General features: G+C 41.0%; 1 protein-coding gene across 1 annotated transcript in view; it reads left to right on the top strand.

Annotated features, from left to right (window-relative positions):
- The window catches only part of si:ch211-51h4.2 (uncharacterized), a 328,912-nt gene that overhangs the window by 33,952 nt on the left and 270,567 nt on the right, over nt 1–24,393 (top strand). Inside the window, exons 2-5 of the mRNA XM_060833912.1 lie at nt 5,049–5,090; nt 8,693–8,766; nt 16,810–16,878; nt 21,276–21,369. Of these exons, the coding sequence (XP_060689895.1) occupies nt 5,049–5,090; nt 8,693–8,766; nt 16,810–16,878; nt 21,276–21,369 (279 nt within the window). The remainder of the gene's footprint in view (nt 1–5,048; nt 5,091–8,692; nt 8,767–16,809; nt 16,879–21,275; nt 21,370–24,393) is intronic.

Genomic DNA, 24,393 nt, shown 5'->3' with positions numbered 1-24,393 from the left:
TGTAGGTTTGGAAGCAGCTGCTAAAGGAGCTTGGTGAATTGCCTTTGAAGTACCCGTCTCAGATAGGGACTATCACAGGATAGAAGGGGAACAGCTTTGCCCCTCTATTGCTTTGAAATATTTCTCATCTAAGCTAGGCCATTGATTTGACAATCCACTATAGGCCTTCATAACCACAACCTGTGTTCTTGAGGGTGAATTCTGAATCAATTCTCCTGTTTTCCCGGGCAACATCACAGTTCCAACTGCAGTGAGAAGGAAACTCGGTGACAAACTCAGTTTGTATCAGCAACTACTGTTGGGAAAGTGACCGTTCAGCTAGAACCAAACTTCTGGAAAATATGCATTTTTTTTCCCTGATTTGTTAAGTATTATGGTCTGATACTCTGCAGGATTTTACTGTCTTCTTTGCATTCTTCGGGGATGTTGTGTGCATGTTGATTTTTGTATTAGTAAGTTGTTGGATATAATTTATACAACTGGAATCTATTCTGAAAAATTTCCGCATCTCTGAGTTTTAGAAATAAAACTGTTTACTTGTTATCTGATTGCTAGAACTGGCTAGCTGATCTCTGACATCAAAGTATAGACAATTTCTTATTTACTTATTAAATTGGCAATATTGCCTTCCTTTTAAATTTAAACTCTGCTTTCACCAGTTTTAGGAGTGGATTGAAGAGAGGAGTCCATTCATTCCCAGGTTCAATATCTGAAGAGCATTTGAACTATAGGGAGAGGCTGAATAGGCTGGGGATATTTTCCCTGGAGGGTTGGAGGCTGAGGCATGACCATATAGAGGTTTATGAAATCATGAGGGGCATGGACAGGATAAATAGACAAAGTCTTATCCCTGGGGTGAGGGATTCCAAAACTGGAGGGTGTAGGTTTAGGGTGAGAGGGGAAAGATTTAAAAGGGACCTTAGGGGTGACTTTTTCACACACGGTCTGCATGTATGGAACGAGCTGCCAGAGGAAGTGGTGGAGGCTGGTACAATTGCAACATTTAAAAGGCACCTGTTCGGGTTATCTGAATAGGAATGGTTCAGAGGGATGTAGGCCAAATGCTGGCAAATGGGATTAGATTTGCACAGGATGTCTAGTCAGCACGGAGAGTTTGACCGAAGCATCTGTTTCCATGTTGTATATCTCTGACTCTAGTAATGAATGGTTTTCGAACATTATGTACAAACATGATTTGAACAAGCCCATTCTGATCTCATGAAGGAAGCTTATTGTTGAAGTAGGTGCAGGTAGTTGGATCTGGAGCACTATCCTGAAGAACTTGATTTTACAGCCTTTGACAGGATTGCTGTTGCAGTGGCAGTTTGTCTGTTTGAGTGGAAATATCTCGTCTACGTTTGGGAAGGTATACTCCACCATTATCCATGCTCGGATTGTTTTGGAGAATGAGGAAAATTTCAGGTGGTGAAGCCTGCTACTGCGTTGCTTTCTGAATTGCAATTCTCTCCCTTTATCTGTTACTGTGCTGTGCCTCCCAAGTTTGGCCAGTGCCTGGGGCCACAGTGTGTAAAAGCAATGTTTCTCAGGAAGTACTGGGATCTTTCTGAAGATGGAGATCCAAACGAGGCTTGGGTTTTGAATTTCATCACAATTCATTTTACGCTGCTCAACTTTGTGGGAATCAAAAAACATGTTTTTAAAAGCTGGTTCAACTATTTGAATTGATGCAAGTAGTGTTTTGTAGTAGTCTCTGTACAGATACATGCAGATACTTGCAATACCAGGGATAGGACTTATTTTTATGTGCCTTTGGTAATATTATTAGTACAGTATTATGACTACAGGCCAGCACACTACTTCATGCATTCCAATTCAATTTAACTAACTGAAATACTGTCTGATATTCACTGTGCAGTCAATATATGAAATCCAAGCTCTGCAAGATAGTAATGTCAAAAAATGCTAAAAGGCAAACTGTGTAATTATTCTTCATTCTTTAAAAAAAATCAAATTGACTGTTACCGATGGATGTTTAAAGTATTTGTCAGAAATGGCTCCCAGCTCCCAGTACACACTGTTTCAAAGCTGTTTTTCTTGAGTCTAAATCTGGTGAAACTGTCAAAATTCAGCTTTTTAATCTGATATCTTTAACTTTTGCCACATCTATTAAACTTGACAACGACTTGAAGCATGAAGGTATCAAATGAGATCATGGTTTGTTCAGAATCAAATACTGTTTCAATCAAGTGTAGCACTATCTTTGACATCTCACTTAGGGTGAAGCTTCTTGTCAAACTATTCTTATGGAAACAAATCTGAGAATGTAGACAAAGAGAAAAATGAGTAAACCTATCCAGCCCAATAAGCATGCTGGATCCTTAAATTTTGTAGTTACCAACAGCCAACCACTTCTCAATGCTATACACCACAATCATTAAGGACCTCCATCCACTATACATACCCACTGAAAGCTGCTGGAAAACCCAAGAGGCTTTATTCTCTGCTCGTGGAGATGCGTGGGAAATCTGTGTGACTCCCATTTAATCCCTGGGCCACAATTAAATTCTGGCAGACTCACCAATGAGCCTAATTGTCATATTGTCCTAAGTAGGAAGGTTTAATTGCAGGAGATTTTGCCTCCAGGCAACTGGCTCTCAGCCTATCCCCATATTACATGGGCCTGTCACCACGTTGGATTAAATTCCATCTCAAGGAACTGTCACAGTATGTACAGCATAGTGCACAGAAGCAAATGTGAAAGAACCAATTGGAGCAGAGTCTTTTAGTTGTCTGATATAATCTCTCATCTCTGATCTGATCTTTTCATAAATTCATAAATGCCTCATGGCTAAATTTTGTAGAAATTGTGTGAAGGCTATTTTATCTGATGATAAAGATTGACATCTGTCCTTGGAGGAGAAAGTGAGGAGTGCAGAAGCTGGAGATTAGAGTTGAGAGTGTGGTGCTAGAAAAGCAGAGCAGGTCAGGCAGCATCCGAGAACCAGGAGGATCAACATTCGGGCATAAGATGAAAGCCTTATACTTGAAACTTTGATTCTTCTGCTCCTTGGATACTGCCTGACCTGCTGTGCATTTCCAGCACCACACTCTCAACACTGACATCTGTTGTTGTAAACAATACTGAGCATGTTGATGGAAAAAGAGGCATGTAAGGAAGACCAACATAAATTATCAGTAATTATATTACCATTGTCCCATAACTGTAACTGCAGAGCTTCGTGCTGATTGTGGGGATCTGGTTTTGCAGATTTGGACCAATAAATAAATGTGTTATCTGCTGCAATGACTGCACATTAAATGACAGAAACAGCCCATGATAGTAATAGTCAACTGTCACCATAAATCCATACCTATTTTCTAAAAAAAGAAGGCAATGCTCCCTAATTAGATAATGCATGTTATATATTGTACATATGAGGCAGGAACTGAAGTGCTACCCGTAAGTGTTGAAGTAGGCAACATTTAAAAACTGTTCCTACAAAGCCCTTAATGTGTAACAGAACCAGTTGGAACCAGTCTGGTACAATTTAAATCAGGGTGCACTTTTTGAACCAGCAGCCTGCAGAATTAAATAAGATAGCGGTCTTATTTTTGAAACTTGAAGTGTATCAGAATTCATCTGCATAGTAATGGTGAACACTCCAGAAAAACAGCAAATGCAATATCACCAGCCTTGAAACGGGATTGAGGTCTATGTCCTACAGTCATTTGCCTCCAGATTTCGTTTGACTGCATGTTTTGGTACAGTTTTACGTTTCACTGTTTTTATCCTCCTAAGACTTCTGGAAGGATTGAAATATCTTTTGAGCCTCTCCAAAACTCCCAAGAAATTATTCTGTGTATTGTGGTCACTTTAGATGCCTACATTTTTCAGTTTCAAATAAAGTTACCAAGATATAGTCGGCACCTGGATCAGTTGCATGCAATTGGCATGTCACATTACTCACTAAATTTCGACTTATTTCTGTCAATTTTGTACCAGTTTTCATGCTGTGTGAGAACTGACTCAGTCTTTGCAATAATAGATGGTGAAACTGACAGCATTCATCCTCTTGCTCCAATGAAACTGATGGCAACTTCAGCAGTCTGCACACATTTAAGTCTTGCTGTCAGTGAACCATGCTTGTACAGAGAGTGTGCTGTTATATATGGACTTTTGGATTCTGGGATAACCTTATGATGATGTCATGTAGCCACTTTCCATATTGCATAAATAACTCAGCGTGGATGGAATTAGAGTGAAGCAAGAACCACATCTATTATTTGTAGCTAACAGTCTTTGAATATACCAATAAGATAAGAACTTGGTATCTTCCAGATTACTATGCATGGTTGCATACAGTGCTAAAATGCAATAAATAGAGTTCTACAGAAGGCTAAGCTTGACAACAGTTTTGATCTTATTTTCTCCTTGACCAGTTTTATTGAACCCAAACTTTCTGAAGTGTCCTAAAGCCATATGTCAAAAAATGTGCTGTTGAGGGAGGGCCTGACAGGAATCATCGGGAAATAAATTAGTTGATGAGAAACTCCATCTTGCAGTAAAACCCTTTGAAAATGTGCTGTAACTGGGGTTTTAAGCATTTACTGTTTCCAATTATTGCTCAACATTGTCACTAGCCCTAAGTTGCTAGCTTTATTTTTGTGTAGTCTCAAATTTCTTCTTCATGCTGATTTCACATTACTTGAAAGGAAACTTAGCTTCAACCTTAATTTGATATCTCACTTTTTTTGCGATTTGCAAGTTTAAGTTCTAAATGGAGGATTTAAGTGATTTTAACTTCCTAGTTTGCTATTTGTGAATATTTCACTGTGATTTGCTGCTGTTAGTATCACTGGTGAAGCTTGCTGAGAGAGCTCCTTGACTTGGTTCCAGATTTAAGATGCTACTGGGGAAGAGTAGTCCATGTCAGAGGCACCTTGAGATCTGTATGAGCAGCTTTCTACAAGGTTGACGGCGAGCATTGTTGCTTTGGCCCTGACCACAAAATGCACTGTTGTTTTTATGTTAAACCTCTGCATTATAAGCCTGGGTGAATGAATATTTTCTGTTTGTTTTATTTTAGATCTCATTTCAATTGCCTGTATCTTGGGAACGGGAATATTAGGTAAGTCTTTCACTTTGACATTTACATTTTGTATTTGTTCATAGGATGTGGGTATCAGTGGCAATTGTTACCTATTTTTAATTGTCCTTGAGAATATGGTGGTAAGTCACCTTCTTCAACAATTCATGTTGTGTGTGTTCACCCACAAGGCTATTAGGTAAGGAGGTCTAGATCTGGACCCATTGTTAGTGAAGGAACAGAGTTATACTTCCAATTCTCAATGATGTATGACGTAGACAGGAACTGGCTCTTGCTGGTGTTCTCCTTCATCTGCAGTCCTTGTTCTTCTGGATGTTAGAGGTTGTGGATTTAGAAGTACACTTGAAGGAGGCTTGTTGAGTTGTATTCTCATAGCTTATTAATCTTATTACAATGGTTCAACTATTCATTTCCATGGATTTTTAAAAAATTTTTAACAAAACTTACAGTGATTGTCTCTGAATAATATTACCCTCCTTTGGCTTTGCTCTGTCTATGTTGGGATGATATTGTTTTATATTAAAAATGAGTATCATACTTATACATTTTTCTGAAAGCTATGAACAGCATCGAACCTTGTAAAACTACATTAAATGAATGAGCATATATTGTTGATACTAATTAATCCCAACATTTATATATTTTGCCATTTATGTTATTTGAAATGTAACTGACTCAATGTGCATTTGAAGTTGGCTAAGTGTTTAGAAAGGAAGAATACAGAAAATATAGAGAAAGGTCGGGGCAATGTTTTTAGCTACAGTTTAATAACTCACCTTCAAGGTGAAAAATCTGTTAGGTCATAACAGCCCATTGTAAAAAGTCTGCCATAATCATTGTTTAGCAGTTTTACAGCACCATCCCATTTCTACTAATAATTTCTCAGGTGAAAATGAACCCAAACAGCCTATCAACAGTACAACAACAGGAAGTGCAGTAATAGAGGTGAAACAGCAGCAGAACAATGGGATTGCTTGATAAGGCTGTTAGCTTCACAGAATGACTAAGTTAACAGATGCATTGCAAGAATTTGTATTTGGGAATAACACCTAGTTAAATTTATTTAACTCAGAGTTTATTTGATAATATGCTTCCATTTTATTGTAATGCAAAAAGCTATTTATTTAAGCTAAATGATAATATATTTTACTTTGTCCTTGGCTCAATTATTTATCTGAATGAAAAGGTTGTTGATTTATTTACTTGATGTTTCAAAACAAGAAATTATGTAATAATTGTTCATAGAATTGATATTTATTTGTATCCCGTCAGTTTATTTCAAGTTATTGCTTAAGATAAAATTGAATGAGATTTAGCTGGCGTTACATGTCACATTGATCATACAAATAAGAAACAGGCTGAATATTAACATTTCAGCGAGAAAGTGAAAAAGATAAAAGAACAAATCAAGAAGAAGTATGAAAAAAGATTGGTAGCTAATATAGAAGAGAAAGCAAAGTTCAGTAGGCTTATAAGTACTGAGTGTCGGGATGGCCAATTAGGGACCAAAAAACAGATCTGTGCATGGAGACAGGCGGCATGGTTTGTGTACTAAATTAATGTTTTCATCTGAATTCAGCAAGAAGGAACTTATTTAAATTTTGGTTCTGAAGATTTTATAGAGCTTGTCTTTACTTATAGTTGTTTCATCCCTAAGACCAGATTTGAATGCATCTGAGGAAGCTGAAAAACAAACAGTAATTATTTCACTACTTTCAGTTTGATAAATAAAGCCAGGCCTGCATCATAAACAAAGCAAATGTTAAATGTATTCTCAATAACTTATATCTTAACATTTGGGAACTGATAGTAAAAAACATAAGTGTTAAAGGGACAAATAACTGGGAGATGTATTTCGCTTGGCATTAAAGGACAAGACCTACTGTAATCAGCAGTGAAAGGCAGAAACCAAAATCATAATAAAAACACCAATATATAGACCCCAGACTTGTCAGCACAGAGTGCAAACCATGACCTGCAGTGAATAATGCTTTGGAAACTTATGATCTAAATAGAGGCAGATAACTTCCAAAAACAAATTTGCATGTCCAGTTATTAACAGAAAAGATCACACAAGTATATTTTGTTTTTTAAAAAGGAAAAGCAATATTAGTTTAACAATATCTCATGAGCACTTTAAATCAAAATCCAGGAAAGAACATTGCTCCTGCTTTGTCAGCTGAGAACCCATTTTTGGTCAAGCACAGTTACCTGAGGTTAAGTAGTTTTCCTGAAGTTCAGATAGCACCCAAGGAGCAGGAACATCGACGTTTCGGGCAAAAGCCCTTCTTCAGGAATACCCAAAACGTTTTGCCCAAAACATTGATTTTCCTGCTCCTCGGATGCTGTCTGAATTGCTGTGCTTTTCTAGCACCACTCTAATCCAGAATCTAGTTTCCAACATCTGCAGTCATTGTTTTTAGCTAGTTTTCCTGAACCAAACTGAGGTGTGTCATAACTCCCGGAAATTTGCTCCAACTTTCTTTAATTTGTCAGTTAGTTTCCAAAGGGAAGTTCTCTCCTGTGCATCTGCCTAGGTGAATTTACCAACACAACTTCAACACCTGGCGAATTTGAATTTCCCAGTCTGGTGGGCCTTGATTACCTCCTTGCTAGTGACTCGAAATCAAAATGTTTCCTGTAAACCAAGAGTGACAATACCAAAATATGTTACTCTGACACTTATAACAATATCACAGATAAGTTATGATGTGGAGATGCCGGTGTTGGACTGGGGTGTACAAAGTTAAAAATCTCACAACACCAGGTTATAATCCAACAGGTTTAATTGGAAGCACTAGCTTTCAGAGCACTGCTCGTTCATCAGGTAGTTGTGGAATATAAGATTGTAAGACATAGAATTTAAAAACAAACGTTTACAGTGTGACAAATAAGTTTAAAGTTATTACAGTTATCACGTATTTCCAATAAACCCTTCCGCGTAATATCCCCACCAATCCTCTCCAAGATCCAGTCCCTTACTCACTCACCTCCCTCCTGCAACGATGACCTTTCTTTCATTACCACCTAGCTCCTCTCTTCTCAGCTCTCAGTCCTTCTCCCTCCTATTTGTCCAGCACTGTCTTGAAGTCACTTTCTCCTGCTATTTGTCCACTGTGGCATCTAGCCAACTGCCCAGTTGGCAGGCTGCCTGGGGATAACAGAATGAAAATATTGTAAGCAGGTCTTTTTAAAGTTAAAAATCACACAACACCAGGTTATAGTCCAACAGGTTTAATTGGAAGTACACTAGCTTTTGTAGCTCCGCTCCTTCATCAGGTGGTTGTGGTGCTCACAATTGCAAGACATAGAATTTATAATATCTGTGTCTTGCAATTGTGTCCTCCACAACCACCTGATGAAGGAGCAGCACTCCGAAAGCTAGTGCTTCCAATTTAACCTGTTGGACTATAACCTGGTGTTGTGTAATTTTTAACTTTTTATAACCCATTCCAACACCGGTATCTCCAAATCATTTTTAAAGTTGAAAGGACCTCCGTGACCTTGCTTGTTGCTAATCATCTTCTCACGACCATGACCACTGCTGCCTGCCTGTCTCCACATAAGTATTGGGTGCATAAGGTGGAGAAGCCATGAACACCTTGTTTTTGTAATTGTTTCAGGCTTACCTGGCACAGTTGCCCATGCTGGACTACAGCCATTTTTGGTTTCCTTCATAACAGGCTTCTTTATGCAGGTAGGTCATTCAGAAAGTGACTGTTGTAAGTAACTTTATGTGGTATTTAACACAGGTGAAGGTATATCTAATGACACATTTTCTTATGCAAGGAATAATATTTAATAGATTTCTGTTTTAAGATACAGGATTCTGGGTAATCAAGATGGAAGACGGGAGAAATTTCTGGCTGTAAGAGCTGCTCCTTTTTTTTGAGGTATTTTAGGTGCTGGAGGTGATTTCCTCGAATTGCAGGAACAGCAATTACTGTTTTATATGCTGTGGCATTGTTTGGGAACTTTAAAAAAGTCAAAACAACAGCAGGTTTAAAAGGGAGAAGAGCAGACAAAGGAAGCACATGGTGAGGACAGTGCAGGAGAGAGACAGAGAGAGAGAGAACCTGCACAGTTACTGCCTTTGCTGTTTGAGTTCGTGTATCGCTGGACATCGGAGTGCATCTGGGAAAATTAACAAACAGTGAAATTCACAACTAATCTTGCAGGAACTGTTGGGCGAAGTTCACAGCACAGAATCAGATAAGTGTATTGTTGTTTTAAGTCTGTCCAAGAGAAAGGCTGCAGTAGTGAGTATAGTGGATTCTTTCTTGATTATATGTTTTTGGAGATAAGTCTCTTGGTTAAACTTAAAATATAAGCCATAGCTAGTAATTTAACCTGGGGCAGTGTTTTGTAGAGGAATAAGACGGTGTTATTTTCTAGGTCTGTAGATTGTGAAGGAGCAAAAATGGCCTTTGCAGTGATACGTACTTTTAGATTAGATTAGATTTACAGTGTGGAAACAGGCCCTTCGGCCCAACAAGTCCACACCGACCCGCCGAAGCGCAACCCACCCATACCCCTACATTTACCCCTTACCTAACACTACGGGCAATTTAGCTTGGCCAATTCACCTGAACCGCACATCTTTGGACTGTGGGAGGAAACCGGAGCACCCGGAGGAAACCCACGCAGACACGGGGAGAACGTGCAAACTCCACACAGTCAGTCGCCTGAGTCGGGAATTGAACCCAGGTCTACAGGCGCTGTGAGGCAGCAGTGCTAACCACTGTGCCACCGTGCCGCCCCTTCTTGTCAGATGTAGGAGTTTAAAGAGAGTTTAAAGGTTAGTGCGGATTATATCTGCCATAAATGTTGTTGGATGCAAATCTTATCAGATCGAGTGGATCAGTTGGAGAGACAGATAGAAGTGATGAGGAATTTGCAACAGCAACAGTATGTGAAGGATGGCAGCTATAGGAAGAGGGGAAAGTCTCAGATAGAGTCACATAGATGGGTTAACTCCTGGAAGGGTAAGAGAGGTCAGCACCGAGGGCAGGAGTCTTTTGTGGATATACCCATTTCAAACAGGTATGCTGTTTTGGAAAATGTAGAGGGTGATGGATTCTCAGGGGAATGCAGCACGAACAGCCAAGTTTCTGATATTGAGACTGGCTCTAATGCAACGACGGGTACATCGGCTTCCAAGAGACCAATTGTGTTAGGGGATTCTGTGGTCAGAGGTACAGACAGACATTTCTGTGGCCAGCAGAGAAAAAGCAGAATGGTGTGTTGTTTCTCTGGTGCCAGGATCAAGGATGTCTCACGGGGGAGAGGGGCCAGTAAGAGGTCATTGTCCATATTGGAACCAACGACAATGGATGGGAAAAGGTTGAGACTCTGAAGGGAGATTACAGAAAGTTTGGCAGAAATGTAAAAAGGAGGCCTTCGAGAGGAGTAATATCTGGATTACTCAGTGCTACGAGCTAGTGAGGGCAGGAATAGGAGGATAGAGCAGATGAATGCATGTCTGAGGAGCTGGTGTATGGGAGAAGAATTCACATTTTTGGATCATTGGAATCTCTTTTGGGCTAGAAGTGACCTGTACAAGAAGGACGGATTGCACCTTAATTGGAAGGGGACTAATATACAGGCAGGGAAATTTGCTAGAACTGCTTGGGAGGATTTAAACTAGTAAGGTGGTTGGGGGGGGGGGGTTGTGACCCAGGGAGGTAGTGAGGAAAGAGATCGATCTGAGACGGGTACAGTTGAGAACAGAAGTGAGTCAAACAGTCAGGGCAGGCAGGGACAAGGTAGGACTAATAAATTAAACTGCATTTATTTCAATGCAAGGGGCCTAACAGGGAAGGCAGATGAACTCAGGGCATTTTTAGGAACATGGGACTGGGATATCATAACAATTACGGAAGCATGGCTCAGGGATGGGCAGGACTGGCAGCTGAATGTTCCAGGATACAAATGCTACAGGAAGGATAGAAAGGGAGGCAAGAAAGGAGGGGGAGTGGCATTTTTGATAATGGATAGCATTACAGCTGTGCTGAGGGAGGATATTCCCAGAAGTACATCTAGGGAAGTTATTTGGTTGGAACTGAGAAATAAGAAAGGGATGATCACCTTATTGGGATTGTATTATAGACCCCCCAATAGTCAGAGGGAAATTGAGAAACAAACTTGTAAGGAGATCTCAGCTATCTGTAAGAATAATAGGGTGGTTATGGTAGGGGATTTTCACTTTCCAAACATCAACTGGGACTGCCAGTGTTAAGGGTTTAGATGGAGAGGAATTTCTTAAGTGTGTACAAGACAATTTTCTGATTCAGTATGTGGATGTACCTACTAGAGAAGGTGCAAAACTTGACCTACTCTTTGGAAGTAAGGCAGGGCAGGTGACTGAGGTGTCAGTGGGGGAGCACTTTGGGGCCAACGACCATAATTCTATTCGTTTTAAAATAATGATGGAAAAGGATAGACCAGATCTAAAAGTTGAAGTTGTAAATTGGAGAAAGGCCAATTTTGTCGCTATTAGGCAAGTATTTTCGAAAGGTATTGGGGGCAGATGTTCGCAGTTAGAGGGTCGGCTGGAAAATGGGAAGCCTTCAGAAATGAGATAACGAGAAAGTATATTCCTGTCAGGGTGAAAGGGAAGGCTGGTAGGTATAGGGAATGCTGGATGACTCAAGAAATTGAGGGTTTGGTTAAGAAAAAGAAAGAAGCATATGTAAGGTATAGACAGGATAGATCGAGTGAATCCTTAGAAGAGTATAAAGAAAGTAGGAGTATACTTAAAAGGGAAATCAGGAGGGCAAAACGGGGACATGAGATTGCTTTGACAAATAGAATTAAGGAGAATCCAAAGGGTTTTTACAAATATATTAAGGACAAAAGGGTAACTGGGGAGAGAATAGGTCAGAAGGAGGCCTTTGTGTGGAGCCCCAGAAAATGGGGGAGATACAAAATGAGTATTTTGCATCATTATTTACTGTGGAAAAGGATATGGAAGATATAGACTATAGGGAAATAGATGGTGACATCTTGCAAAATTACCAGATTACAGAGGAGGAAGTGCTGGGTGTCTTGAAACGGTTAAAGGTGGATAAATCCCCAGGACCTGATCAGGTGTACCTGAGAACTCTGTGGGAAGCTAGAGAAGTGATTGCTGGGCCTCTTGCTGAGATATTTGTATCATCGATAGTCACAGGTGAGGTGCCGAAGACTGGAGGTTGGCAAACTTGGTGCCACTGTTTAAGAAAGGTGGTAAGGACAAGCTAGAGAACTATAGACCAGTGAGCCTGATGTCGGTGGTGGGCAAGTTGTTGGAGGGAATTCCTGAGGGACAGGATGTACATGTATTTGGAAAGGCAAGGACTGATTCAGGATAGTTAACATGGCTTTATGCGTGGGAAATCATGTCTCACAAATTTGATTGAGTTTTTTGAAGAAGTAACAAAGAAGATTGATGAGGGCAGAGCAGTAGATGTGATCTATATGGACTTCAGTAAGGCGTTCGACAAGGTTCCCCATGGGAGACTGATTAGCAAGGTTAGGTCTCATAGAATAAAGGGAGAACTAGCCATTTGGATACAGAACTGTCTCAAAGGTAGAAGACAGAGGGTGGTGGTGGAGGGTTGTTTTGCAGACTGGAGGCCTGTGACCAGTGGAATGCCACAAGGATCGGTGCGGGGCCTTCTACTTTTTGTCATTTACATAAATGATTTGGATACGAGCATAAGAGGTACAGTTTGTTAGTTTGCAGATGACCCCAAAATTGAAGGGGTCGTGGACAGCGAAGAGGGTTGCCTCAGATTCTAATAGGATCTGGACCAGACGGGCAAAGGGCTGGGAAGTGGCAGATGGAGTTTAATTCAGGTAACTGTGAGGTGCTGCATTTTGGAAAAGCAAATTTTAGCAGGACTTATACACTTAATGGTAAGGTCCTAGGGAGTGTTTCTGAACAAAGGAACCTTGGAGTGCAGGTTCATAGCTCCTTGAAAGTGGAGTCACAGGTAGATAGGATAATGCAGAAGGTGTTTGGTATGCTTTTCCTTATTGGTCAGATTATTGAGTACAAGTGTTGGGAGGTCATGTTGTGGCTGTACAGGACATTGGTTAGGCCACTATTGGAATATTGCATGCAATTCTGGTCACCTTCCTACCGGTGTGATGTTGTGAAACTTGAAAGGGTTCAAAAAGATTTACAAGAATGTTGCCAGGATTGGAGGATCTGAGCTACAGGGAGAGACTGAACACGCTGGGGCTGTTTTCTCTGGAGCGTTGGAGGCTGAGAGGTGACGTTATAGAGGTTTACAAAATTATGAGGGGCATGGATAGGATAAATAGACAAAGTCTTTTCCCAGGAGTCGGGGAGTCCAGAACTAGAGGGTGTAGGTTTAAGGTGAGAGGGGAAAGATTTAAGAGACCTAAGGCAGAGGGTGGTATGTGTATGGAATGAGCTGCCAGAGGATGTGGTGGAGGCTGGTACAATTACAGTATTTGAAAGGCATTTGGATGGGTATATGAATAGGAAGGGTTTGGAGGAATATGGGCCGGGTGCTGGCAGGTGAGACTAGATTGGTTTGGGATATCTGGTCGGCATGGACGGGTTGGACCGAAGGGTCTGTTTCCATGCTGTACATCTCTATGACTCTATGACTCTATACATACTGCATGTGAAAATGCATTTGTAAACAATGTTTGTTTAGTGTTCACTCACTTAGCGCGTACTGCATTGATCCATCGTCGACACCATGCCTTGGAATGTCTTGTTTGTTATGATGTGGAGAAGCCAGTGTTGAACTGGGGCTGTTAGTGTGCTGGTATTTAAGGAAGCGGTTTCGAATGTTAGTTGCCCCCTTGATGCACCTTGAGATTTGACTGAGGAGAATACAAATTCTTGCATATTCTTAATTGAACAGTAGAATTAGAGGCAATCTGGAGAAGGGAAGGCAATGACACAATGATATTAGCACTGGGCCAGCAATTGAGACACTCAGGAAGCATTCTGGACACTGGGTTTGAATCCCTGCAGCATGGTTAACTGTTAAGTAACCTACAAGCCTTTCAGTTCTATTAACCACTAAGAAGCCTCAAAAAAGGAATAAAAACTGGGCTGATTGGCTTTGACCTAGGCAAGTGCAATTCTGATCCCCTTCCTATTGGAAAGATATTGTGAAACTTGAAAGGGTTCAGAAAAGATTTACAAGAATGTTGCCAGGGTTGGAGGATTTGAGCTATAGGGAGAGGCTGAATAGGCTAGGGCTGTTTTCCCTGGAGCGTTGGAGGCTGAGGATTGACCTTTTATAGAGGCTTATAAAATCATCTGGGACATGGATAGGATAAATAGACAAAATCTTTTCCCTGGGGTGGGGGATTCCAGAACTAGAGGGTGTAGGTTTAGGGTGAGAGGGGAAAGATACGAAAGACATTAGGCAGAGGGTGGTATGTGTATGGAATGAGCTGCCAGAGGATGTGGTGGAGGCTGGTACAATTACAATATTTGAAAGGCATCTGGATTGGTATATGAATAGGAAGTGTTTGGAGGGATATGGGCTGGGTGCTGGTAGGTGGGACTAGCTTGGGTTGGAATATCTGGTCAGCATGGACTAGTTAGAGCGAAGGATCTGTTTCCATACTGTACATCTCTATGACACTATGACCAGTAATGACAATGGCGAAAGCAGCCCAGTCAATCCTGTTCCACCCAAAGACAAGCTGTTCTCATAGAGCTGCAATATTGACTTCGACTCAATAACAGGGAAAATTGCCCAGGTATATCCTGTACACAAAAAGCAGGACAGGTCCAACCCAACCAGTTACTGTCCCCACAGTCCAAGGATGCCTCCCTATTTAGCCATGCTAAATTGCCCGTAGTGTTAGGTAAGGGGTATATGTAGGGGTATGGATGGGTTGCGCTTCGGCGGGTCGGTGTGGACTTGTTGGGCCGAAGGGCCTGTTTCCACACTGTAAGTAATCTAATCTAATCTAATCGGGGTTGCATTTGTCTGAGGGAGGCATCGAGTTTCTGTAGCAAAACTGGAGTCATTGGTAATCAAGGGGCAAACTCTCCAGTGATTAATATTATTCTGAGCATAAACAAAGATGCTCCTGGTTGTTGGAGGTCAGTCATTTCAAACCCAGGTCATTTTTGCATGAGTTCCTCAGGGGAGTGGTCAAGGCCCAACCTTCTCCAGCTTCATCAATGACTTTCCCTTTCATCCCCTCTAATGCTGTTGCACATATTCACCTCTATCCCTTGGAGTTCCCCTCCACCCCAAGACATATCCCCATTTCAACAGTGGCCTCTGGTTTCTTCCTGATTCCCAGCCTTGACTCCTGCAGACCTCTTGGTAGTGATCTGCCACCCTTTGCCCTGAAAGGCCCCTTTTTTTAGCCTCCTCAATTTCCAGTGCACTGTCCCAGAAATGCCTTCTGTCTAAAGTTAGTGACCACATATTTTGAAACTGTGACCGCTAGGATTGAATCTTATGTTTTTTTTATATCTTAGAGGAAATAGAAATTGATTTCCAAGTGAAGTAACTTGTCAACCCACTTTGGAAAGCTTGTTTTGTGACTCAATCTGATCATCATCAAGTTTTGATTCTAACTTTTGCAGAATTTCAATGACTCTCTGATTCTTAATTATGTTGTATCCAAGTTACTTTAATGGATAATCAACTATTAGTAAAGCTCCTAACCAGGCATTTGTTTAATAAATGCTTATCACTAGCAAATTACATTTAGAATTTGTTCATAGAGTCATAGAGATGTACAGCACGGGAACAGACCCTTCGGTCCAACTTGTCCATGCCGATTAGATATCCTAAAATAATCTAGTACAATTTGCCACATTTAGCCTATTCCACTAAACCCTTCCTACTTGTAGACCCATCCAGATGTCTTTTAAATGTTGTAATTGTACAATCCTCCACCACTTCCTCTGGCAGGTCATTTCACATACGCACCACCGTGAAAAAGTTGCCCCTTAGGTCCATTTTACATATTTCTCCTCTCACTTTAATCCGGTGCCCTCTAGCTTTGGACTCCCCCACTCCAGGGAAAAGACCTTGGTTTTTTGCCCTATCCATACCCCTCATGATTTTATAAACTTCTATAAGGGCACCTCTCATCCTCTGACAATCCAGGGAAAACAGCCTCAGCCTATTCAACTTCTGTCCATAGCTCAATCCCTCCAACCCTGGCAACATCCTTGTAAATCTTTTCTGAACCCTTTCAAGTTTCACAACATCCTTTCTATGGAATCAAACACTATTTATTTCTTCACAGCTTCTGTTGGCTAGTTCTTCTTTCCACAACTAATTTATTATAGTGATATTAATTAATTAATGCAGATTTTAGGATATTCAGACAAGGTATGAACATTTCTTTGTTAATCTCATTCCACATCGACGAATGTAAACAAGAATGATAATTCAGCAAAGCAAATTATACAACAAAAGACATTTGTCACTCAAGATTCCTTGTGACCAGTTCATTGTAACATTTCAAAAAATGTAAAATTAAAATAATGTAACAAATCATTTGTTACATCTCTTGTATAGCTATTTTTCATCATCAGTACAGTAGATGACATGAAGAGTTGGATCACTTAAATTGGTCAAGTATAATGGGTTATAATATTTCTTTTATACTGTTTTATATTTGCACTGCTTAAATGATATGGATTCTTCCTGAGCTATACCCTGGTAGAAAATATTTGAGTGATCAGATCGTACTGGCTTCACTTTAATCTTGTTTTTCTTTTTATTTCAAGGTGCTATTGATTTATCTTTTTGTTGATTTGCTGCAACGATGCCGTTTGGTCCAGGTTGAGGCTGCAAAGGTAAGCCATTTGGGCTTAATTTTGGTATAAATACCAGAAGGAGCACAGGAATAAAATACGTGCGAGTATAATGTATTATTTTGCTCCTATTTACCTTTGCAGCAAATTAGTTGTTGAATATGAAATGTTTACACATTTGCCATTTTGATTAAGTTGCCCTTTTTATTTTCTTGACATTATTTCTTAAGGCATTTTTATAGATTTAAGGCCTATATTGACTTGCAGTTGAGATTTAACTTATCATACACTTGAACTGAATTAAATTTTGTATAAATTAATATTTTGATTTTTGTTTATCTTCAATATTTCAATTTGCTTTTCTGAAAGTGCTAAGCATACTTCAACTTATGTATTTACTTTCATAGCATTACTTGCCAAATTCTATAAAGATAAGTTTCAATAGCACATTTGCTGCTAATAAATAGGACTAACTTTGCAGCTACTAAGTAAGTGAGGACCATGTTTTATAGCTTACTGATGTGTTGATAAATTGAATATGCAAATATAGTTGAATACTGACCACAGGATTCTCCGAGAAAAGGACTTGATTGCAAGTTATTGTGCATGGTTGACTGAATCAGGCAGATGCAGAAGAGAGAGAGAGAGAGAAGCAGCCTATTGCCATGGAAACAATAGCTGAGCCATTATACGCAGCAGGGAGGTGAATATTTTATTGTAAAACTCACAATGCTATCTTTGATATAGAATGACTGAAAATCAGTGTTGATGACATGGTGATTTTATCTGCAATACTTTAAGTGCTATATTCATGGAAATTTCAGGTTTATAAACTATTCTTATGATAATAATTCTCCTTTAGAATGCATAAGTAACAATATTGAATTCAAAAATGATTTAACTTTCGCTGATGTGTCGTATTTTATCTTCATCTAATTTTCCTTTGTAGACTGATGACCATTTCAAATAAAAGGTGAAAAGATAAATCTAGGAGACACATTTCAACATCACTCAAATCACTTAACAGCCTCCTCCTTCAGGAAGGCTTTAGTATGGTTGCAGGCAGTTCTTTCACTACAGCAATAGCACTTTCTCAGATTCTTGCTTTTGGCATCTTAATGTAATATTGTCAAGTCCCTTTTATTTAAAATAAAATTAAAACAGTAATCTGCTTCAAATCCAGCCAAGTATATCCAAAAGAAATTAATTTAATTCAATCCAGTGAAAAGAGTGATTTCAAGCAGATTGCCAATCTATTAAAATGTGTTTTTGGAATATGTGTTACCAGGAAAGTCTGTATTTATTACCCATCACTAATTTCCTATGACAAGATGGTGGGCAAATTACCTTGAACCACTGTAGTCTATCAGTGTGGGTACAATCACAATGTTGTTCAGAAGAGAGTTCCAGGATTTTGATACTTCAACAGTGAAGAGGCAGAAATTTATTTCAAGTCAGGGTATTCTTAGAGGAAACCCTGGAGGTGATGGTGTTTCCATGGCTTGGTGGCCGGTCTATATCTTAGTGGTAAAAATCAAGGGCTTACAAAGTAACTTGGCGAGCCGTTGCAGTACTGCAATGCTGCCACGGTGTAGATGCTTTCTTTCTCGACTGACTGCATAGATTTCTGTGTTTCAAGATGTTCGGATGAAGTAGAATATTTTAGCCAAGGAATTCAGGTCACTGAAAACTGACAGAAAATAATGTTGCATTTAACATGTCACACATTGATGTGAGAGACCAGTGAAAAACTGGACTGCATGCCTCATTTAACTACAATTGACAAGCTGCCAGCCTTACTTAGAGATGGAGTGGGTGAGAAATTGTGCATCAGTGATGCCATTTAAATGACAGTGTGCATCAAATAAAGGTACAAATCTTGGGTACTGTCAACTGCATTCAGTTGAACATTGGAAGTAGCAAGCTGACTTGCTGAAGAAAGGACCATTGACTTTCTAACATTGCCTGGAGGTCCACGTTAACTCTGGTTTGTAAAGGCTTTGTCCTGAAGTATAAGCTAGGTAATGGTTCAATTTGTTCAGTTGAAACCATCGCAATGTGGTGCCCATGTTTTATCTGTCAGTAAAGAATAAGGTGCAGTGAATTCAAATATGTAGCTTCCAGTGTGCAGAATGGTGCCATATTGCAAACCCAAGTGACAGTGTTAAATAAGTTGTCAGCTGAACTCTTGGCACAGTCAGCATTATTTAGCAGATGCTATCCAATCAGAGGTGCCCATCACAGTCAGATACTCTGTTTAGAGTTTTGCATGCATGGGCTGGATGGGCATGTCAGTATCTGGCCCATTGCAAAGAGTCAAAACATGCTGTTGCATAAGATTTGCCTGTCTTTGAGTTGTACCATGTACATATTTAGCATTGCACTGACTCTCAAATTCATATATCGCATTACTCATTTGTGTGACATGCAGGATGACCTTTCAGGTTGACAGCATCATCCTGTGAGTGGAAAACATGACCTGTTGTCCACCTTAAACCTACCTTCACCAGCATTATAAAAGAACAGCAGAAGCAGGAAGAGGCAGTTCAGTCCCCCAAGCTTGACCTGCCATTTGATACAGCAACTGAAAGTGTGTTGCTGGAAAAGCGCAGCAGGTCAGGCAGCATCCAAGGAGCAGGAGAGTCGACGTTTCGGGCCTGAGCCCTTCTTCAGGAAGATTTGTACCATTCCTGAAGAAAGGTTCAGACCCAAAACGTCGACTCTCCTGCTCCTTGGATGCTGCCTGACCTGCTGCACTTTTCCAGCAACACATTTTCAGCTCTGATCTCCAGCATCTGCAGTCCTCACTTTCTCCTATTTGATATAGCACCCTGGGATAGTGAATTCCACACATTCATGGCTCTTTAAAAACAGTAATTTCTTCTCACTTCAGTTTTAAATCCACTACCCTTTATCCTAAAACTATCACTTCTCATTCTAATCTGCCCAGGTAAGGGAAAGTCATATCTAAATCTATTTTGTCAATTCCCTTTCGCATCTTATGTATCTCAATTAGATCTCTTCTCACTTTCTTCCAAATTCTATACTATTGGTGTATACTGCTCAATCTATCTTCATAAAAGAAGGCCCTTATCTCTGAAATTTATCTCTGAACTACCTACAATACAACCACATCAATCCTCAAGTAAGGAGACTGAAATGTACACAATTTTCCTGGTGCAGTCTCACTAATGCCTAGTGCATTATACTTTGCTACTTTATTCCTTTAGCAGTGCATTAGACGGCATGGTGGCTCAGTGGTTGGCAGTACTGCCTCACAGTGCCAGTGACCCAGGTTCAATTCCAGCCTCGGGTGACTGTGTGGGTTTTCAGCGGGTCTCTGGATTCCTCCCACAATCCAAAGATGTGCAGGTCAGGTGAATTAGCCATGCTAAATTGTCCAGTGTTCTGGACAATGTGTAGGTTACGTGCATTAGTCAGGGGTACATGTAGAGTAAAAGGGTAGGGGGAATGAGTCGGGGCAGATTACTGTTCGGAGGGTTGGTGTGCAATTATTGGGCCGAATGGCCTGTTTCCACACTGTAAGGAATCTATGATCTTGAAAATCTAGCTTCAGATGTTTCTCAAAAGCTACTCTGTCATGAGCTACCTTAAGAACTGATAGTTCAGTCTCTTCCATTGAGGCTGCATTACACTGGATCTCCACAGCTGCACTTCAGTACCTACTCAGAGGCACAATTTGAGATCTTTCACAGCTAGCTTCACTATCCTGCCATTGGCCCTGGGTTTCGCTGGGCTCCAATATTTCTCATTTGTACAAAGCAATATTGCAATGGGGCTTCCTTCACCCCCTCTCAGCTGCAGTGAATTATCAGTGGATCCTTGGGGTTCTATTAAATCCTAACCCTTTCCAACAGAGCCAATAACCTTTCACCAGCTTTCCAGCTCAGATTCTGTCCTGAGGCCACAAGGGCACCCTATTACCTGGAGTCTCTTCAAAGCTTTCAGCTTTGACTGCTTCCAGTCAATAAGGAGTCACTTTCTTTGATTCTCTCTCATTGACTAAAAATGACTCTGACCCTTGAATTGCTGTTCACAAACATTTGGAGAGTTTTGATCAGTTATCCAGATTAGTTCAAATGATCCCTGCCACTGTTATGACATGAGACCAAATATGACAAGCATTGAATCAATATGTCCTTAAATGTTACTATCTTGATAGGCAACCAGTCACACAATATAAATAGGTACAAAAAAAATGACCCTTCCATATATATTTAGTATGCTCCTTAGGATTTCTATGCTAAACATGTTTGTATTACTGAACGTTTATAGATTTGCATTTGATTCCCAATATATGACATAGAAGACTGTCTCCAAAAAGAAAAGGTGCAGTTTAAACGGCTTTTTTTTATGGATGGTTTGTATTACATCATAAGTTCTAGCCAGATTTTGTGAACATCTTTATTGTTTCCTAGCATTCACTGGTAGAAAGAATTATAATGCAAGATGTCGGTGGTCAAGATTACCTTCCAAATTCCATTGAAGAGGAGGAAGAAACTGAGGATGCAGGTAAAGAATCTTATTTATAGGTTATGTTGTTTCATAGGAATATTTTGCTTCGGAGTTGCAGAACGCATTTTAGTTGCTTTCTCTATATTCTCCTATAAAATTTAATGCATTGCTCGAGTACAATCTTCACATATTAGGATTTTCCGACAAATGGGATATGGTGTTGCTCTGCTTTGATTTGAAGTACTTTTAGTCTTTAAAGCCACTGCCACAAATATTTCACCAAATGCAGCAAGACCTGATACAATTAGACAGTTTTCTGATAGACAAGTGAGTCAAGGGTTTGAGGGTGCCTTAAGGAAATTGCACAGCCAATTATGCTCTGAATGGTTGGAGCAGATTCGAATGACCAAATGGCCTACTTCAGCTATTAGGAACTATGTTTCTATCATGCCTGACTGTCCCTTAACTATGGCCTAAGGCATATATAATTGGATGGAATCTTATCGGGGTCCAAGTGATGTAGGCTGTGGCATGATTTGTAGCGAAATTGGATGAAAACTCCTGTGGGGTCTATCTCGGCAGCAGAAGCATCTCACTCTATACTTTATGCTTTTCACAGGCAATATGTTGAGTTTCTAATAAAGGGGGAATTATTTCTCATTAAATGCCTTGTTGACAGCCTGACCCGCCTTATCAATAATCAGCTCTCTCTCCTGCCAAACTCACCAAACAAGCTGCATAGCTACAAAACCTGACATGGAAACCAGAGCAGAAACCTAGTGGATTCAGCTGATCTGAGGATCTCCATGTTGCATTTGATCAAATTGCTGCCCAGGACATGATCCACCCACACTGCCCACAAGCACACCTCACTGACAGACATTGGCATGAGGCATCTGCCTGCTCCTCACATCCGTCATGGCACTTCTCTGATAGACTGTCAGGCACTCTAGAAACATAGAGCTGCATTGCAGAGTGCACCAACAACCAGCATTGAAAGGCTGTGTCAGGGTCACATCATGTATGTAGGCAGGCTTATGGATCGGATCAGGCTACATCTCAGGGCTGCTCGCTTGCTTACCTCATCCTTGGTTTGCTGTGCCAGTAGCGTTGCTAAACAACCAGGCAGCTTATCTTGCTGGTTAGCAGTCTGCAGTCAAGGGAGCAGATATTTTATGGTATGGCAGTGTCCTACATCAGTTTCAAACCTGCTCCATGTGGTGCAAGCACAGCACGTGCAGCAGCAAGCAGCTACGTCTCAACGTCTTAGAGGAGTAGCCTTCACTGAGGCCCACAGAGTTAATTGTCAGTCAGGAGGGTCCCAACACAGTCAGGCAAAGGCTGCCTCCTGGTCAGGCATCCACTCAGAGTGATCTCAGTCAGGGAGCCTGTGTCACTGCAGATAGTGGAGTGGGTCACAGCCAGTTGACAGATAGGGCTTACATAGACTGGGAGACATACAGCTATCAGTCAGGGCTCTGAGCATTTCTGGTCCAGGGCTGTCTGGTTATGTCAATCAATGGGGTGGGCCATGGCCAGCCCATCAGCTCCAACCCCATCAGAAATGAAAGGTAAAGCAGTGTCTGTGTCTGTGACTACACTGAGAGACTAATAACTGGATGTAAGGCTATACCAATAACATTTATACAAAAGTACGAAATCAAGTGGGGAGGTGATGGCCTCGTGGTATTATTGCTGGATTGTTAATCTAGAGACTCAGATAACATTCTGGGGACCCAGGTTCAAATCCCGCCACGGCAGCTGGTGGAATTTGAATTCAACAAATATCTGGAGTTATAAGAATCTGATGATGACCATGAATCCACTGTCAATTGTCGGAAAAACCCATTTTGATGCACTAATGCCCTTTGGTGAATGAAACTGCTCTCCTTACCTAGTCTGGCCTACGTGTGACTCCACACCCACAGCAACATAGCTGACTCTTAACTGCCCTCAGGGCAATTAGGGATGGGCAATAAATGCTCCCATGAATGAATAAAGAAAAAAATTGCAATCAGTTGTTACTCTTGCCACCAAAGTGCCCTCAATAGATCTTTACCATCCTCTCCTTCCCACTATGTCTTAATATACTCCCTGGTTCTGCAGCTGGGTTGGATCCAGTTTGGTCAACTGTCCATTGGTTGTGAAGGTTTGGTTGAGTATCTCTTGGGAAGGGGAAAATGAGGACTGTAGATACTGGAGAGTCAGCGTCGGAAAGTGCAGCACTAGAAAAGCACAGCAGGTCAGGCAGCATCTGAGGAGCAGGAGAATCGATATTTCAGGCAGAAGCTCTTCATCAGGAATATGGGAAGCTTGTGCCTGGATAGGCCAGACATGCTGATGAGGGTCTTCCCTCCTGGTGTTAACTCCCAAGGATCAGAGGAGGGAAGACAAGATGGAGGCAGAGGGCACGGCCAACATTGGACTATCATGAGAGGAGGCTGTAAGGGAGCCGCTCCCCTCCAGCTGGGTGCTGCTTGGCATTATCCTATCCTCTTGTGAGTAATAAGTACCTGGGATGTGTGCCCTTGTTGTCATGCCTTTGGGCTGAGAACCAGTGGTTGAGACAATGTTGAGGTGGTCCTGAGTAATGGACCTGACTGTCTATGGCAGTTGCCAATACCTCCAGGAACTAGATGGCCACATGATTTGCTGCGTTCCTGCACCTTCTGGGTAATAAGAGCTATCATACCATACAGCCCTGTCTGCAGCTCCCATTCCTCTTGGTGCATGGGAACAAAGTCCCTGATTACTAAGTTATGAAGAAGGGTCACAGTCTCGAAATGTTAGCTCTGCTTTCTCTCCACAGATGCAGACAGCCCAGCTGAGTTTCGCCATTAATTTCAGCTTTTGTTTCCCATCACCGGCATCAGCAGTCCTTGGTTTTATTTTCCGTTCCTCTTCTGCCTGGCACTGAGTAGGTTCTCCAGCAGTTCTTTGAATGCCAGCAGCCTGGGAGTTCTTTCCTCAACCAGCTTATCGTACTGGGGTGCTCAGCAGATTGTGTTAGCCTAATGTTTCCAGAGGATTGTCAGTACCTGGGATGCTGGGTTTGCAGGAGACAGCCATGAGACCACAATA

Source organism: Hemiscyllium ocellatum, chromosome 13 (genome assembly GCF_020745735.1).
Source record: "Hemiscyllium ocellatum isolate sHemOce1 chromosome 13, sHemOce1.pat.X.cur, whole genome shotgun sequence".
Taxonomy (NCBI): domain Eukaryota; kingdom Metazoa; phylum Chordata; class Chondrichthyes; order Orectolobiformes; family Hemiscylliidae; genus Hemiscyllium; species Hemiscyllium ocellatum.
The sequence above is the reverse complement of the archived record's forward strand: the minus strand, read 5'-3'. Positions and strand labels throughout refer to the sequence as shown.